The 19,529-nt window shown below is 40.3% G+C and overlaps 1 protein-coding gene across 5 annotated transcripts in view; it reads right to left on the bottom strand.

Moving 5' to 3' along the window:
- The window catches only part of LOC143037443 (nuclear envelope integral membrane protein-like), a 190,199-nt gene that overhangs the window by 32,364 nt on the left and 138,306 nt on the right, over positions 1-19,529 (bottom strand). For all 5 annotated transcript variants that reach the window (XM_076205673.1, XM_076205677.1, XM_076205674.1 and 2 more), the window contains exon 6: positions 5,509-5,623. In XM_076205673.1, the coding sequence (XP_076061788.1) occupies positions 5,509-5,623 (115 nt within the window). The remainder of the gene's footprint in view (positions 1-5,508; positions 5,624-19,529) is intronic.

Genomic DNA, 19,529 nt, shown 5'->3' with positions numbered 1-19,529 from the left:
CCTATAATTACTATGTTTCCTCCATCTATCAGTAACTCTAATAATGCATTGTATCTTCCAGTAATTTGGAATGACCACTATCAGACCAAGCCTGTATTTTTGGGGGCACATATACTATAAATTTTCTACTTCTCATATTACTATTTACAACTTTAATCATAATCATTTCCACATTATGTTTTCCTCCTGTTATCTTTGTCACATTTAAGCCCTTTCTAGTCAATAATATGACTCCTCCCCCCTGTTTTTTTGCCCAATGGTTGTATAGATCTTGTCCCACCATACTTGATACAGTGAGTCCTCCTTATATGATAATTCTTTATCCGGTAAATTCATAGTTATGGTATTTGGTAATTACTACCCTCAATTCTATTTACGGTAAGAAAAATTCACAGATATGGTATCTGCTCATGTTTTGTTTACACTGTACAGTAGCGCCACCATGCCATGCGGCCACCACAACAATCAGTCTCTTCCTGCGTTTCCCTTTGAACACAAGTTAAATCCTTACGGTGTGTTTTTTGTGGATATTATTATCACGACGCACAGTGACACACCCATAATAGCCACAAAACATTCTGCAGACACTGCTGGAGTTGAAAAGGCAAAGTGAAAGAGGAGTAGTCTGATATTAGAGGTAAAATTAGATATTTTGAAGAGGAAAGAGCAGGGAGAAGGTACGTCTCCCATAAGTCGAAACTTGGGCCTAGCCCAGTCGACAGTCTGGATGGTGTTGAAGAATCGTGAGGCTATAAAAAAAGCTGGGGAGAATGCAATCCATCTGCAGAGCAAATTGCTAACAAAACACCATGAGCCAATAATGGATAAGATGGAAAGGTTGCTCAAAATGTGGATCGACGACCAGAATCATCAAAATATGGTTCTGTCTTTGAATTTAATCTGTCAAAAAGCAGTGTCCATTTTGAAAGACTGAAGGTAGAAATGGAAGTGGAAGACATTGAATTTAAAGCAAGCAAAGGGTGGTTTGATAAATTCAGGTGATGTTCAGCTCTCCATAATATCAAGGTCACAGGTGAGGCTGCAGACAAATTCAAGCCAGAATTAGAAAAGTGCATTGAAGAGAGAGGGTACAGCAAGAAACAAGTTATAAATTATGATGAAACAGGCCTTTACTGGAAGAGGATGACCAGTAAGACCTATATTGACAAGGTAGAAAAAAGTGCAAAGGGGTTTAAAGCCTCTAAGGACCACTTAACCCTGTTATTTGGAGGCAATGCAGAATGGGATTTGAAGCTAAAGCCACTCCTCATATACCACTCAGAAAACCTGAGAGCACTCAAGGGGTTACTGAGGCAATATTTACCTGTGGTATGGAAATCAAATCCAAAGGCATGGCTGACCACTTCAATTCACCAGTACTATTTTACATCATATCTGTCTCCAACTCTTAAGGAGTATGCATCAGCTAACAACATTGCTAACCGATTCTTACTGATAGCTGACAATGCTTCCAGCCACCCAAGGGCTATGGAAGACTGGGCGGATAATATTGAGGTGATATTCCTACCCCCAAACACCACAGCTCTGATCCAACCGATGGATCAGTCATCAAGACATTCAAAGCGGCAAACCATGCAGCAACTGATAAAGGGCACAGATGGGCCTAGCAAGTATCAGAGAATGGTGGAAGTCTTATAACATTAAGCATGCCTTAGACAACACCAAGTCATCTTGGGACGAAGTGAAGAACTCTACCATGAACTTGGCATGGAATAAAGTATGGCCAGAATGTGTGCATAACTTCCCAGGCTTCGCTGAAGACAATATTGGTGCGATCAGAGATGACATCGTAAATCTGTGCCATAAGGCTGGCTTTGATGGAGTTGATGATGATGATGTTCAAGATCTTTTAGAAAGCCATGGTAAACCTCTCACAAATGATGAACTTATAGAGCTAGACAAGGCATTACAGGAGGCAGAAAAAGAGGGAAATGAGGAAGAAGAACCTGTGTGGCCTGGACATCAAAACTTTTAGAGAATGTCTCGGAAGTATCGAAAAAGCCCTGGAAACCCTGAAGGAATGTGACCCAAATCCTACCAGGGGTAGCAAAGTGGCTCATGACATAGAGAAAAGTATAAAAATTTATCAAGAAATCTATGATGAAAAAAGAAGAAACGCCAAACAGTCCTCCATCTTCTCATTCTTCAAGCCAGTCAGACCTGCCGTCCCTGTCACACCTGCCGACCCTGCTACAGCTGGCCCTTCCACATCTGCTGCGAATGGTTCTAGAGCTGGCCCTTCCACATCTGCTGTGAACGGTTCTACAGCTGGCCCTTCCACATCTGCTTCCGACAGTGCAGACAACAAAGTGTTTGAGGGTTTTCAGCCTCCTGGCTCACCCTCATCTTCATCTGCCCACTTAGCAAAAGATGAGTAAGAGTTGAGATCCCTACTGTCCCTTAGCCTCAGGAGGGACATCATCTGATAGAATACATGGTGAGTGAAAGGTAAATAATTTTTTTTTGTTTATTTCTTTTGCGCAGTACTTTACATTTTCTTATGTGACTATTTTCATGTCTGTAGGAGTGACTTTCGATGTGCTGGAAAACATATCCTATTATTACATGTTATAATGGGTTCAGTACAGGTAGTCGTCGACTTACGACCGAGTTCGGTTCCGACAGACAGGTCGTAAGTCGATCTGGACGCAAGTTGGTCTATATATATATACAGTATATATTACCCTTTATATAATATATATATATATATATATATATATTGTATATTTAGCATACTGAAATAATCTTAACATCTTTGAACTATGTTGTATAGTATTTTTAACCTTTTTATAATTTCATCTGATTTTCTTTGGGAAACGTAGCCTAAGCCTAAGCATATTGAATAAAATCCTATCATCTTTGACCTATGATATTTAATACTGTATTTGTTAACCTTTGTATTATTTTACCATCAGACTTTCTTTAGGAAACGTATGCATACGGAATAAAATCTTATTATCTTTGAACTACGTTGTTTAATATTCATTAACTTTTTATCATTTTCGTTAGGATACGTAGCCTAGGCCTACGCATACTGAATAAAGTCCTGTCATCGACAACAGACTAGGCATAAAAAAATACTGTTACATTTTATTAATTGCAAAACATAAAAATACAAAATGTAAGGCAAAATTAGGATTTTTTTTTATTTCAACAAAACACATTCTTTTCGTTTAAGTACTGTACCGAACATATTGTTATCGACAACTAACTAGCCTAGGCATAAAAAGTTTATATTTTATTAATTGCAAAACATACAAAAATACAAAATGCAATGCACAATTAGGAAACATTTTACTTCAAACAAACAAAATGAAAGAATATTTAGCTGGCTGGGATGCTGACGCTGCTGGCAGCCTGCGAAAACTATCGTACTTGCATCTAGCAGCGTGCGGAGTAATGTACTGCACTGCCAGGCATAACATTGCAATTCTATTACTCTATTAAATGTTAGATATTATTGCACCATCTCGTGGTCGTAAAGTCGATCAGTCGTAGGTTGCATAGGTCGTAAGTCGACGACCACCTGTATATGGTAATTTCAATTTGTGGTAAGGTTTTCAGGAACGCATATGTACCGTATAACGAGGACTTACTGTAACAGAGGACCTTTAAATTTTGTCACCACAATTCCCATTATGTCTGGTTTCTCTATTTACAGATAGCTGTTTAGTTAATTTATTCCAGGAAACATACCATCCATGTTTGTGTATACCACTTTTAATTTTTTGTTTTCTTCTCTTTCTTTATTTGTTTCCTTTTTTCTGATGTTCCACTTTCTCAGTCTCAGATTCAGTACTCTCCACAAAAAAACTTGTTTTTTTTCAGTCTTTACTCCACTCTCATTTTTTTCATTAGCTTCCTTTCTTAGTGTTTTATTTTTCTCTATTTCCTCATTTCCTTTTTTATCCACACATTTTTGTAATTTTCACTGTTAGCTAGTTTTGCTGCTTTTGATAGTTTCTCTTCAGCTATCATTTGAGTCCTTAGTTTCATTTTCAATGGCCTATAGAGTTTTTCCCTAGAGTATGTGCCCATTCTATGCACCTCATCGATTTCTTTGTCTAATTCTCGGCCTTCGTTCTTAACAGCTTTCATAATTTCCTTTGCAATTTCTTTCTCTTTTTCTCTTTGGTATTTGTAAGCATTATATTTTCTTTTATACCATAAACCACAATGAATTTTTTTTATCCACTGTGTCTCTCACCCAGTTTTCCTTTTCTTTAATTACTTTACCTGTTTCCACTGATTTTATAATTCAAGGAGATCCATCTCTTTGATTGGTTCCCCCACTTTTTCGGTCACTGCTTGTATTTGCTCTTTGACCTCTTTCTTCAGTTCTTCGTTTTTGTTTCTATCCTCGTTTTTTTTCTTTCGTTTTCTCTTTTAATCATACTTAGTTCACTTTTTAGGTCATTCAACTCTTAATTATTTCGTCGTTAGTTTTACGTAAATTTGTCATCTCTTTGTACATGGCTCTATAATCTATTCTTAGATCTATTAATTCCTCCATCAAGTCGTTGATGTCTCGATTCCTTAGTACACTGCTATACCTAGTTTCTCTTTCTGTATCCATAACTTTTCCTATTGTTCCCCTTTCTCTCTGAAATCCCCCAAAATAATTGTTTTCCCACCTTTGAATAGTCTTCAGGTTGTTGTTTAGACACATCCTCTTTGGTATCACACCCAGTGGTGATTCCACTCTACTCATATCCAATCCTCTCTAAAGTTGCTGTTTAATTGATTCTTTTGTCTTCTTTTCTTTCCTCCATTTCGTGCTATACTATACTTTTTCAAAAACCTTACCAGTCATTCAATTTCATAATTCTCTCATTCTGAAAACAACAACAAAGCTTTCCTTGATCCAAGTGACAAAAGTGCTAAGTCGGAGCTCATTTGCTACCCTTCCTTCCTCTCCGAGGACGTGTGTGTTTTATATATATATATAATAAATAAACAAATAATATTAATAATGAATAGATGTTTTGGAAGGAAGTGAAGATAGTGAGTGGGTTGAATCAAATAGAAAGGAAAAGGTAAAAGGTGCAGGTGGAAGTGAAGGTAGTAAGGGTATGATGCTTTAGGGGGGATCATTTTGTTAAACACGGGCAGAAATGCATATAGAAGGGTGTCAATTAAGAGGATTATGTGAGGAACAGAGGGAATAAATTGTGAGGAGCAGTGTGGCCTTAGAAATGGTAGAGGATGCATGGACCAATTTTCTGAGGTAAGGTAGATTTGCAAGAAGTTTTTGGCAAAATGTAAGGATGTTTTTTGGGCCTTTATGTATTTGGAGAAGGCTTATGACAAGGTAGACAGGAAGGCATTGTGGGACGTATTGCAGATATATGGGATTGGGAAAAAGCTGGTTAGGGTCGTCCATCTACAATAGGGTGTAGTCAAGTAGTTTCTACTTCAGTTTGGCACCACATGTCTACTCCATGGAGGCACCATCTATTTGAATTAATAACATGTAAAAAAACTTACCTATAACAACATTCTGGTATTCCTTCAGTATACTCGAGATGTTCTGGCCCAAATACTGGAAAATGTAGACAACCATACCCCAGCCACCCACTAACAGTGTAGCTGCACCAAATTTCTGTAAGAATGTAAATCATGCTGGAAAATATTTAAATCACATATCTAAATACCCTCAGCTCTCAGTTTAACAGACTCCCATTGACAGATTTCAGGAGCAATGCACAAAATTCAGTGACTCAGAATAAATTTCTGAGTCACCTCACTATACAATTGTGACATATCAAGAACTCATCTTCACAATCATTGATAAATCTGATATTAAATTACAATAAATACATTAAATTCATTAAATCGATCTGACTGATGTTGCCCCAACTTTTTGTTTGATTAAATTGAGGAATAAAAGCACTTCATTAGTTTACATGACTGAAAACAAGATTAGCAAAATGAAGTTGATCTTATACTTCAGGTAACATAAAAATAACTGCTTAACCAATGTATGAAAACAAAACTATACAAATTTTTTAGCCAAGTGAAGACTATTCGTAAACTAGATGCATACTTAATGAAGCTAGGTGACAAAGATAACCAACCATTTTTTTTTATTCAAAAGTATTACACTAAGATCATGTATACCCACATTCTGAGGGATATTAGTTTGGGACATAATGACATCATGAGGTCATGTGAAAAAAATGCATTAATTAATTGACCCATTGCTCTAGTTCTCTATTGGATAAAACCCATTCCCCTCAGAAAACTGATAACAACTACCAATTCAGCTCACAAATAACTCAATGAAGATATTTTGTGCTCCTGTCTAGAAGGGGGGGAATGTAAGACTATAGCACAAGCTGTTCTGTGTCTTTTGTGTAGTACTATACTTCATCTTTGACAACTGGAGTCTGTTGCCCAGCCAATTCTGCACTGTTATGGTCTTAACAAGGAATGATTTTAATATATGTGTGCCAGTGCAATTCTTACTGATCTTGGGAGTGATTTCTATGTTGGACTGATTTGTGATGACGTTAACTTCTTTGATACATGACGCCTACATAGGTGTTTTGAGGCGTCTTGATTATATTTATTTTGTAGTTATAGCTGAGTGACCCCTGTATTCTGTGAACTGGTTTGATAATGTTTTCTGTGTTTGTTATTACTCAGAGTGAGAGAAAACGAATAATACAGGATTGACTTTATATATTATAATGCAAGTATTGTGATGCATCATACATTAGGCATCCAATGCTGCACGCGAGAATTTGACTTGTATTGACAAGGTTAAATATTTGGTGGTCTATTGTAGAATGTTTGTTTTATGACCTGAGTGTGTAGGTATTTTTGGATGGTCATGTGGTTAGGGGCAAGTTACTGAATACTATTTGAGTAGAATCTTCCTGGGGTTGTTCATATATTATATTCACTGGGCTGTGGTTGTGTGACATGGTGTGAGGGTTCAAGGACTACCATAGAGCCATGTGCCTGTTATTCTCATGTGCTACCCCAAGGGAGGGATTTTGGTTTCTGTGTGTACATATTCTATTGATGCAGGTTTAAAGCAGCCAGTTATTATTTCCCCCTATATAGGATTACTGGTTGTATGGTACCATGCAGCCAATACTTTCAGGACTATTTTGGGGTGCTCATTCAGGCCAGAACCACACATCATTCTTTTATGTTAGAATTTAAAATATCTACTCATATAGGAATGATACTAGTTTTGTATTACTGTCATCCTTCCTTCATGTTGTTCCCATGAACCTGTCCTTTACAACCTTTATAAATGCCTCTTCTGGATCCCACTGGGGAGGTGGTGGGAATTCTGTTACCATATTCTCATACATGTAAAAGGCCACCAAATGGGACAGAGTGACAAGACAAGGAATCCTCCACTCTTTATTTTCCTCCTACAAAAAGTCAAGACATCAAATGATCTAGGAAGGAAACTCCAACCAGAACCAACTAGTATTTGGGCCTATAAATTTGCATGGTCATGGTACATATTAGGGTAAAAGGAAAGATAATGGAAGTATATTTGTAAGAAGGAAGAAGGCTGTGTTATAAGTGAAATTAAGTTGAAAAGGAAGGGTGCGTTGGAATTTGGGAGTGTGTTACGAGTGATGAGTGAATGAGGAAGGAGTGGCTCTGCTGGTAATTGATGAGATAGGGAAGAGCATGATGGAGTTCAGGGAATCTTATTTTGGAGGATAATGTATGTGAAGGTTAAACTGGGATAGGAGATATGGGCTTTTGTGAGTACATACAGTCTTGGTAGTCAGAAAAATGACAAGGAAAGGGAGGGTTTTTTAATTTATTTATTTATTCTTTATTATTATTATTATTTTTTTTAGGAATGTTAATGTTGTGGTGCTGAGGGATCCCTGCTAAAGTAAGAGATGAGCTGACAGATATTAGATATGTGTTCAGAAAGGAAGATAACAAACACAGTGTTTAAGAAGAGAAATAATCATAAAAATATGTAGGAAAGGGTGGTGGAGGGGAGTGTGATTGAAAGGGTATTAATGGGTAAAGTAGTGGTGTGCATAGGGAGGACTGGAAGAGTTCTAGTTATACTTTCAGAGGACAGAGCAGAGGACTGTCAGATCATTATCTGGTGAGAGGAAAATTGAGAGTATAGGAGAAGTAGAGGAGAAAAAGGGAGGGAGGATAAGGAAATTAAGTGATAATAAAATGAATGCAAGGAGCTGAAAAGTGTGGGAGGCAATGAAGGCTAGGGGAAAACATGAGTAGAAGAATGGGTATCTTTCAAGAGGAAGTGAGTGATGAAATGCATAAAGATGGTATGTGAATTGAGAGGGATGGGAGGGAACAGGAGAGGAAACAAATGATGGCATGAAGAGGTGAATCAGTGGTGGGGATGAACTGAACTTATGGGGACTGGTTGCATAGTACAGTCGCCGCAAAAAAAATCTATACATTTTTTCCGCAAAAAAAAATCTATACACGGGATTTTATGAATAGATTTCACTTGATTTCCCGCCATAATAAAAAGTGGGCGGAGTTACTGATGACGTGGGTGTGTAGAGCACGCCTTTTTACACTGTTCGCCAACACATCATGCTTCAGTATGCTGCCAGCGCTAGATGAGAGAGGAGTCTATGCATGCTGCTCTTTAGTGCCCTTTTGTTCACTTTTTCACTGACTTTGGTGCCCTCTAACTCTCCTTCTGGTGATCAAAATGGGTCGTTCCAAGCTTTCAATGCAAGAAAAGGCCCGGGCCCTAGCTCTGTTAGAGCAGGGAATGTCTGTGATACGTGTTGCTGCAGACCTGCAGGTGACAAGAATGGTCATTTACAGCCTGAAGAAAGCAGCCGCCACACACCCTCCTGGTATGGTACCACCAAGAGAGCCAGGCTCTGGAGCCCCAAAGAAGACATCTACTCGCACTGACAAGATCCTAAAACGAGAAGTGATGTCAGATCCATGTATAACAGCTGTTAGTCTGAAACAAAAACATCCTGCTCTCCTTAAAAACGTTGCTGTAAGAACGATCCAACATCGGCTGCAGAAGGACCCCAAAATGCCAGCTCGACATGCCGCCAAGAAGCCTTTGCTCACAGAGGCCATGAAGAAGAAACGGATTGATTTCTGTAAGAAATACAAGGACTGGACATCAGAGCAGTGGCAGAAGGTGATGTTCAGTGATGAAAGTACCTTCAGGCTGATCAGGGGTAGCTTCAAGATCGTTTGTCGCCCCAGTGATGTGTCCAGAATCGACCTGCGGTATACAGTTAAAACAGTGAAACACCCAGACAGTGTGATGGTGTGGGGTGCCTTTAGTGGTAACAAGGGCAGGGGTGGACTCTATTTCCTCCCCAAGAATGTGACCATGAAAGGGAGCAATTATATCAATGTTTTGAGGGATCACATGCTCGAATTTTGGGACATCCATGAATGTGATCATTTCATGCATGACGGTGCCCCTGCCCATAGGTCTAAGGAAGTGATTAAGTTCCTTAATGACAACAATATCAGTGTTATGGAGTGGCCAGGCAATTCCCCAGACTTGAAACCAATAGAAAATGCATGGAATCTGATGAAAAACGAACTGGAGAAATCACGACCCACCAGTATTCCAGACCTGAAGGAGGTGCTGAAGAAGATCTGGGTCACTATGGACAGTGCCTACTTCACCAAAATCGCCTCTTCAATGCCCAGAAGGATCCAGATGGTACTCAAGAACAAGGGGAACATGACAAAATACTAAATGTAACTCTTAAGTGGAAATACAGCACATGTTAGTTGTACTTTTGAGTTTTATTGTCTAAAAGTCCTTAGTGTATAGATTTTTTTTTGCGGCGATTGTAGAACAAGGGAAACATATGAGAGATACACAGAGATGAATTATGTTAAATGTAAAGTGAGGAAGGCAAAGAGGAGACAGATGTAAAGTGGGGTAGGAGTTTGATTGAGAATTTTGAAAATAATCAAAAATATGTTTTGGAATTAAGTGAGAAGAGTGGATGAGTAAGTCAAAAAGTGAGGAAAAAGTAAACTATACAGAAGGACTGAGGTTTATGGAATGAAAAGGAGGTAGAGTTTTTCAGAGCTATAAATCTGTAAATCAGTTTTGATGCATCTTTGCACATATCAATACCCTTCTTTCTATGATTTTTTATGAATTAAATCTAACTTGACTGAATGTTTCCTTTATTCTATTGGTTCTTTTTCTTTTTCTATTTTCAAAATCTGCACACTCTAGACAACCATGAATCAAATAACACCTTTCAATGAAATTAAACAGCCAAACCCTTCCATCGGAAAAGAGCCCTAAAATTGTAGGCTTCACACATGTGACATTCAGCCCACATGTCAAAGATCTGACAAGGAAAATCAACAAGAAAATAAGCATTGCAAGCACGAGCTTTGGACAACAGAAGGAAGCTAATCAATCAATTGTTGCCTTGAGTTTCACAAGTAGAAAACCTACATCCCCACAGTGACTGGCTGACAATAATCCATAGAACCTCCCACAGATTTTTCTGGGAAGAAACTTTGGTCTGTGTTGTATCAGTGTTGGACTGTTTCTATGTGAATGGCTGAAAGTGGCAGAGAAAAAAAGGAAAGAGAAGCTGTCAGTTGTCAGTTCTTCATGTGTGAAAAAAATGTAAGAAATACAGTTCAAATTAAAAGAGAGAGATCTCGGGCTCAATCTGGAGACCTAGTGCCAGCCCCTCAGGGATGCAACTCTGATGGAGGTGAAAGGGTTGATGTGTTTTGAAAATGGGCAGTTTCACAATCCATTTTACAGAACCACCACATGCATGTGCCCATCACTGGTTCCAATGAAACTAATTAATGTGCTGTCTTCAAACAATTAATAAAAACAACCCTTGACTATGTTTCTATAGCATGGTTCCCGACAATCACCAAAACCAACATACTTTACAAACTACAGGTTTCCCCAACTATACAATTGGGTTACATTCCTGAAAACCCGATCAAATAATGAACAATCAGATAATGAACTTAAGTTTCAATAGGATCTAATTTAATGGGCAGAGTAGCCTTGGCCTAGTCTATATTGAGAGATATATAACACTTTTCCATGCCATCTAAAGAGGTAGTGTTATAGACACATTATTTTTTTATACAGTGATTTCCCAGGTAGGCCTATATCCAGTGGAAAGAGCAGAAAAATATACTCTGTAGAATACCACTAGCCACTAGTTACCCAATCCAGTACTGCACATACCTTTCATGCCTAGTCTTACTACAATCCCGAGGAAGCCTTCTCCTCGTCATCAGAAGTGGAAGGGCTTGATGAATCATGGGCAGCAGAGGTGGACAGAAGAGTGCCAGACATAGACTAGAGTGGTGGTGGAGGGGAGTCCAGATCAGCTGATGGAGGGCAGAGGACTGGGAGGGAGGGAGTGGTAGGTTTGAAGAAGCTGGAACTGATGGTTTGCCTTGCCTTTTTTTCTTGGCCTTGAATACATCTCTGTAGACCTTGAAGGCCTACTTCACATTATAGGCAACTGTTCCACTTTGTGCTGGGTTTGAGCCCCTTTCCTTTATTTTTTCGATGATTACATTTAGGCCAGAGAACACTTCACGAAGTGTTTTGATGTCAAGGACTCGCTGGGGCACATCATCATCATCATTGCCATGGAGAGCTCATTCTTGTTCCAACTCCATCAGATCTTCATTGCTGAGTGGTTTATCATGGGAATGTAGCAATTCATTCACATCCTCATCCACCTCCTTGAAGCCAATATGTGAGAGCCTGATGATGTCCTTATGAATGGGTGCCACATCACTAAATCCAATGAAGTTGTGAGCTGGCTTGACACACTAGGGCCACAGTTTCTTCCAGCAGCCATTCATTGTTTTTTCTGTCACCTCCTTCCATGCTGCATTGATATTGTTAATGGCCTTCTTGATATTATAAATGGCCCAGAACTGCTTGACTGTGGAATTGTCTGGGCTGTCAGTCATGTTATTCTGCCGACTCATTGTGTGGTGCTGGTAATATGCCTTGAAAGTGCGATCACACCTTGGTCCATGGGCTGGATGAGTGCTGCCATGTTTATGGGCAGAAACATCACCTCTATGTTGTCTGCCCAATCTTCCATGGTTGTTGGGTGGCTTGGGGCATTGTCAACTAGCAGGAGAAAACAGTTGTTAATGTTTTCTTTGGCAGCATAGTCAAACAGTGCAGGGGACAAATAATCTGCAACATAATACTGGTTCATTAAAGACATCATCCAGGCTTTCTTGTTGGATCTATATATCAATGGGAGATATTCTTTCACATAGCCCTCAAGTGCCCTTGGGTTTTCACAGCCGTAGATCAATAAAGGCTTCAGCTTCAGGTCCCCAGCTGCATTACCACCCAGTACCAGGGTTAATCTGTCTTTGGATATTTTAAATCCTGGTGTTTTTTTTCTCCTCCTTAGCAATAAAGGTTCTGGATGACATTTTCTTCCAATACAGGCCTGTCTTGTCATAGTTTATCACCTGTTTGGGACCAGGGCCCCAACATGGGTAAGTGCCACTCCAGGGCGAGTCAAAAAGTGCGGCCCCAGGGCAAGTCGAAAAGTGCCGCCCCCACACACACACCACCACCTTCCACATCTGATGGGCACTAGCACGATTTACATGTAACATTCATCCACAAAACAATGTTTATACACACAACTCATGATAAATAGATCATGCATTAAAAGTACATTTGGGGGAATTTGCTTTACCTACTTTTCACCAAAAGTGCCCCCCCCCCCAAAAAAAAAGTGCCGCCCAGGGGCATTGCCCCCCCCCTGCCCCTCCCCTTGTCGGGGCCCTGTTTGGCAGTGTAGCCACACTCTTCAATGTATTTTTTCAGTGTTGGTATGAATGCTGCAGTGGCAGGCTCAACAGAACTTGCTGCCTCACCAGTCATCTTGATGTTGTGTAAGGCTGCTCAGGCTTTAAAATGGTCGAACCAACCCTTACTGGCACTGAAAGTTGACCCATCCTTAACTTCATGTCCCTTCTTATGTAAATTATTATAAATCGAGAGGGTTTTCATTGTCACAAGGGAGGTAGAAAAAGAATTGCTGCTTCGAGACAGGTCATCAATCCACAGCATTAAGAGTCTCTCCATTTCCTCCATTATTGGTTCCCTCTGCTATGTTAGCAATTTTGTCATTAATGTAGGTGCTATTTTACCAGTTTTCTTTATGCTGTCTTCTTTTTTTATTATTGTGGAGATAGTTGATTGGGATAACTGCATGATTCTGGTGATGGAGTTAGCCCCTTCACCTCCCTCATGGCACTTAACAATTTCAAGTTTTTTCTCCAACAATAAACTCTTTCTTGGTCTTTTGGGCTTTATTTCACCAGTAGTAGTTGCTGCAGGCTGATTGAAAGCCATCATGTTATGTATTACTCTTGTAAAAGCAACAGAGAATGTGAAATAATAGCACAAAACAGACACTGATGCATGGGTTGAGGGAGTAAACACAGCTGAATAAAGAGCGGGAATGAGTTTTGATGGGTGGCCGATGAAGATTGGGTGGTGCTGCAATTGTGGTGCCCTTGTTTATGGTTTGATTGTATAATTGAGTGCCTACATAAAAAAAAGAGTGGTATAAATGTAAAAGGATTGTATAAATGAAATGTTGGATGTCAACCCATCAAATAATGAGGGAAACCTATATACAAAATAAGGTATTAACAGGATTAACAGAATGTGCCAAAACCACCCCCATAGGACACCCACACACAGAAACTAAACCTTCCATATGAATATATTAGTTTAAATAATGAGAGGTGATAAAATACAGGGAGTACTCAACTTACAATGGAAATCTGTTCCTACAATGTGTCTTTACCTAAATCTTTGTGTAAGTCGGAACATATGTAAATATGTAAGCACTGAAGTCACTCACCTATGCTAATGCAGTAGTAAAGTCATAATCTTGGACATAAAAACACACTTCTATGACATAAAAACATAACTAGGACTAAAATATATATATATATATATTATATATATATATATATATATATATATACATACATATACCAGAGGTTTTTCCTCCTTACAAGGGAGGTAGCAAAAAAGAAAAAGGCATAAGAACCATTCCCACTCCCATTTCATCCCTAATGCACTCCACTCTCTTCCACCCTCTACCCTCCCTCTTATTTTGGCACTTCCTGGATGATGGGTCATCCCTAAATCTTGTCCACTGCCCTGGGTCAGAGGCAGCGTCGCAAGACACAGCACATCCACAGCAAGGCCGCTTCATTAAATCGGCAACCCCCCTCTCTGTCCCCTCATGTAGAAAAGGAGAAGACAGGGAGAAATCCCTTCAGGCTGCGTCAAATTTTTCTCACACATACTACCTCACCCCCATGCATCACAACCCCTCATGCATCACAACATCATCCATATACAACCATTCTCCATTCACTCCTGTCTTCTGTCCTCTCCCGTCCTTCCTCAACAGACATTCCCCTCTTCCCCAAAGCCCCTTTCACCATCCATCCATCTCATCCTAGGTCGCCCCTCATGTTCACTCCCTCCACATCTGCCTTCCATACCTCTTTTACTAGTCTCTCTTCACTAATTCTTTCCCTGTGTCCAAACCATCCCAATACTCTTTCATCCACCCTATCTCCCAATTCCCTTACCACCCCTGTTCTCCTCCTCACCTCCTCATTTCTCACACTATCTAGCCTAGTAACCCCCATCATACTTCTCAGACACCTCATCTCAAACACATTCAAACTCCTTCTCTCTTCCTCTCTTATGTTCCATGTTTCTGCCCCATACAGTGCTGTTGGCACAATCACTCCTTCATACAATCTCCTCTTAGCCTCCATTCCCAAATGTCTATTCCTCATTACACTTTTTAGTCCACCAAGGCATTTACTCACTTCTCTCAATCTACATTCTACCTCCACCTTCACTCCTCCCTTTCCTGACACATTCGCACCCAAATATCTAAAACTATCCACTTCCTCCAGTCACTCTTCCTTAATGCTCACTTCGAGTCTGCTGCCACTTTCACCCCTTGTACATCTCATCATCTTACTTTTACCCACATTTATCTTAAACTTTCTTCTTTCACACACTCTCCCAAACTCTGTCTCCAAACTTCCTCAATGCCTCCTCTGATCCTGCTACAAGCGCAGTGTCGTGCGCAAACAACAGCTGGCTCACCTCCTACTTTTCTCCATTTTCTTTAACCATCTCCAACCCCTGACCCACTACCCTTGCATTTACCTCTCGCACTGCCCCATCCATGTATAAGTTGAATAGCCACAGCAACATAACACATCCCTGACAAAGTCCCACCTTTACCTTGAACCACTCCCTCTCTTCATTTCTAATCCTGACACATGCTCTACTACTCTCGTAAAAACTCTTGACAGCTCCTAGAAGCTTTCCTCCTATCCCGTATATCCGCAATACCTCCCACAGTGCCTTCATGTCTACCCTGTCATAAGCCTTTTCCAGATTCATAAAAGCCCAAAAAACATCCTTACCTTTTCCTATAGCTTTCTCACATATCGTCTTACCACAAAAATCTGATCTACACAACCTCTACCTGTCCTAAATCCACACTGTTCCTCGCCAATTACTCCCTCTGTTCCTCTCCTAATCCTCTCAATCAAGATCCTCCCATAAGCCTTCCCAACTACACTTAGCAAGCTAATCCCTCTGAAACTACTATACTCACACTTGTCCCGTTTTCCCTTGTAAAGTGGAACTATACAGGCACTCCTCCAGTCCTCCGGCACTCTACCCTCTCTAAAACAAACATTAAATAACCTCACGAGCCAGTCCACCACCACTGTACCTCCTTTTTTTTTTAGACATTCTGCATGGCATCCATCCAGACCAGGTGCCTTACCTGCTCTCATCATCTTAACAACTGCCTTCACTTCATCCTTCCTTATTTCTCCTCCATTTTCCGCACTCATCACGGTCATTTTCTTAGCACTTCCCTATCCTCTTTCACATTTAGCAACTCCCTAAAATACTCTGCCCATCTTACCCTTACTGCCTTCTCTTCCATTATCATCTCTCCATCTGCACCTTTTTACCTTTTCTTCTCTACTTGATTTGCCTCCTCTTCCTCTCTTAATTTCTTTCCAAAACATCTTTTTGTTACTTTCAAAATTTTCTGTCATACCCTTACCCCATTTCACATCTGCTCTCCTCTTTGCCTCCTTTACCTCGTGCTTTCCTTCTCTTCTCTTTTCTTTGTACCTCTCACATGACTCCCTCATCCTATTTTTTAACCAATCTGTGAAAGCTCACTTCTTCTCCTCTACAACTTTCTTTGTTTCCTCATCCCACCATTCACTACCCTTCCTTCTATTTCCTCCTGTCCTTCTTGTTCCACACACCATCTTTGCACACTTTGTGACTCCCTCCTTGAACCATCCCCATTCCTCCTCCACTCCTAGTTCTACTCTATCCTTCACTCCCTCCCACTCCTCTCTCAGCTTCTTGTACTCCTTCTCCTTTTTCTTTTCATTTAAGGAGATTACTCTAAGCACCTCCCTACCTTTTATCCTTTTCCTCTTTCTCCATCTATCCTCCACTCTCAACTTACCTTCCACCAAAAATTATCTGATATTCCCCCACATGTACATCCTTAACTCTTCCTATTATACTCCTATCTACCACTACATAGTCCATTAACTCTCTATCTACCACTCTTCCATCCACCACCCTCTCCCATGTGTACTTATGCTTGACTTTCTTCCTAAACACTATATTTGCTATCATCAACTCTCTAGACACATCACCATCAACTCTCCACTATGATTCTTTCCTGTAACTCCACATTTCCCAACCACTCCGTCAATTGGTTCATTTCCTACCCTAACATTAAGGTCTTCCAATACTACTACATTGATGTTCTTCCCTAATCCCTCTATGCACTCATTTAAATCTATCCAAAAAGCCTCCCTTTCTTCTACACTCTTCTCACTACCAGGCCCATATGCACTTACAAAAACCCACATCTCCTTTCCCAGTTTCACCTTCATCCACATTATCCTTAAAGAAATCTCCTTCCACTCCACTAAATGTTTACCTATCTCTTTACTTACTAGTATAGCCACTCCTTCTCTCCCTTGCCCTCTCTTCACTCCTGAGAACCTCCCAACTACACTCCCAAACTCACACTCACCCTTCCCTCTCACAAACATACTACCTATCTCTTCCCTTTTACTCTCATCTGTACCACATCCACACACATTAAAAGACCCAAACCTTAGGGTGCTGGTTGGAAAACTCCTAGACCCTCTTATACCTTTACTTTTTTTTAGGAATGTCCCCTGTGGGGCTACAGGTAGAAGGATGCCTGGTCTCAATCCCTGTCCCATTTTTCTCGCCTCTTACAATCCAAGTGGGAATACTTGGTGGCAGCATTCTTTTCCCCCCACCACAGGGTAGGCGAAACAAGGAAATGATATTCAGAGAAATGGTACAGGACAGCAATATGGGGTAGGGGGACAGCATAACTGAGGACAGTATAATAAATAAATAAACAAATCCTTATTTTTACTCCTGTGGTTGGCTTGCACACTGGAAGGGGAATTGCAAGGGTGAGAGACAGGTTTAATGGAAGGAGGAAGCCGGAGCAGCAGGGGAACCTGGAAAGGTGCTGGAGGAGGTAAAGAAACAGCTGAGGCCGAGGATACAGGACTGTTGCAGGCCTCTAGACTAGATTCACTCCTTCTCCCAGATCTCCCTGTAACACACCAGAGAATCCATGATTCTAGTGTACCTGGTAGTGTTGGGGGTCCTCAGCTTCAAACTTATACAACCCTTCCTCTACCAGTGCAAAACCTTCTCCCAAGCCCCTACTTGTAAATCTTTTGGACTTTGGGATTCATGTATCCTCTTCTTCATCTTCAATTATCTGCTTCTCCAGTTAAATGAGAACCTTGGCAGATAACTCTTCTTCATGAGATGCCAAATGCTGTGACATCATCAACCTCCACCAAATTTAGTTGCTTACTCAGGGCAACAACGTTCTTGGTGACAGCCTCAATTGTCTCCTCAAAGGCACAGAAATCATTCACAAACTGGGGACACAGCTTTTTTTCCTAACACCATTCATGTTTGCCTACTTCACTTCATCCCAAGAATAAGCAGTGTTCTTTGCAGGTAGTATCTCTTTAAAGAAGCAATGATAACCTGGTTCATAGGCTATAAAGGGGCGAGGTATTGGATGGAAAGTAAACCTTGTCATTAGGGTGAAAGTCATCCAAATGAACAGGGTGACCAGGGCTTTGTCCAACACCAGCAACACTTTAAAGAGCAAACCCTTGGATCCACAGTACTGGTCCATTTCTGGTACAAAAGAGTTGGTAAACCAGTCCTCAAATATGTGAAGTGTCACCCAGGCCTTCTAGTTTGATTATCAGATGGGAGTCAGTTGACCCTTCCAAATGTCCTTGAGTGCCCTTGGATTTTCAGTCTGATAAACCAGCAAGGGCTTCAGCTTGTAGTCACCAGCAGCATTAGCTCCATGTTGGCTTTACGACCTGATGCTACCTTCTCCTTTGTTATATATATGATCAATTAGGCATATGTTTCCAGAATAAACTGGTTCAGTAAGGTAACCCCCATTTGTAATGATCTCAGCAAATGCACTTGGATATGCATTTGCTGCTTTCTCATTGGCACTAACAGCTTCACCTTGAATTTTAAGGTTATGATAATTAGCATGATCCATAAATGGTATGAACCAACCCCTACTGGCTACAAAGTCTTCACTTGCACTCCCTTCCCCATCTTCATTTTTCAATGCCTAAAACAATCTTTTTGTATTTCCTGAATTAACACAAAGCTCACTGGGGTATGCTGTTGATGCTCTTCTTCCAGCCACAGTACTAAGAGCCACCTCAGTTATAAGACCACTATGCTACTTGATAATCACAGTTGATTTCATTGGGGAAGATCCCTTCACATGCTCAAGGATACAATCTTTATCTCTGATTATCATCACAACAGTAAACAGCTTAGCTAAAGTACACAGCCAATATTTGTTAGAGTTTCTCCCTTTGGTGTGCATCTCACAAAGCCTAATTTCATTTCCATGGTGATGACTTCTTTTCTTCAATGCACTGCCATCAGAAGAGTTAGCCTTACACTTAGTACCCATAATGAATTGGGGGTGGGGTGGGTGCTAAAGATTGGAAAAATGATTGGAAAATGAAAGCTTAGCAAATGCACTACCATCTACAATGGCACACCAGTGGGAACTGAGCAACAATGCATTCCTCAGTTAGACGACTTGGTGCTATGTACCACCCGTTTTCTTCTGCCACCAGATGACATACTCTTCCACTGACCTAGCAAAACTAGTCCACACAACATTCATCTTTACAGACCAAACATCATAAATGGTGAATATTATTATAATATTTTTTTAATAATTTATGGGAGATGTGTCATTTCCACAAATTGTTATGAGGAGATACCGTTGTAAACCAAGGACCCCCTTTATATGATATTGAAACTAGACACAAAATTAGTGTTGAATTTCTTT

The sequence above is a fragment of the Oratosquilla oratoria genome, chromosome 22, assembly GCF_046742065.1.
Source record: "Oratosquilla oratoria isolate Oo_2021 chromosome 22, ASM4674206v1, whole genome shotgun sequence".
In the NCBI taxonomy this organism is placed as follows: Eukaryota; Metazoa; Arthropoda; class Malacostraca; order Stomatopoda; family Squillidae; genus Oratosquilla; species Oratosquilla oratoria.
Note: the sequence above shows the minus strand (reverse complement) of the source record. Positions and strands in the feature narration are given on the sequence as shown.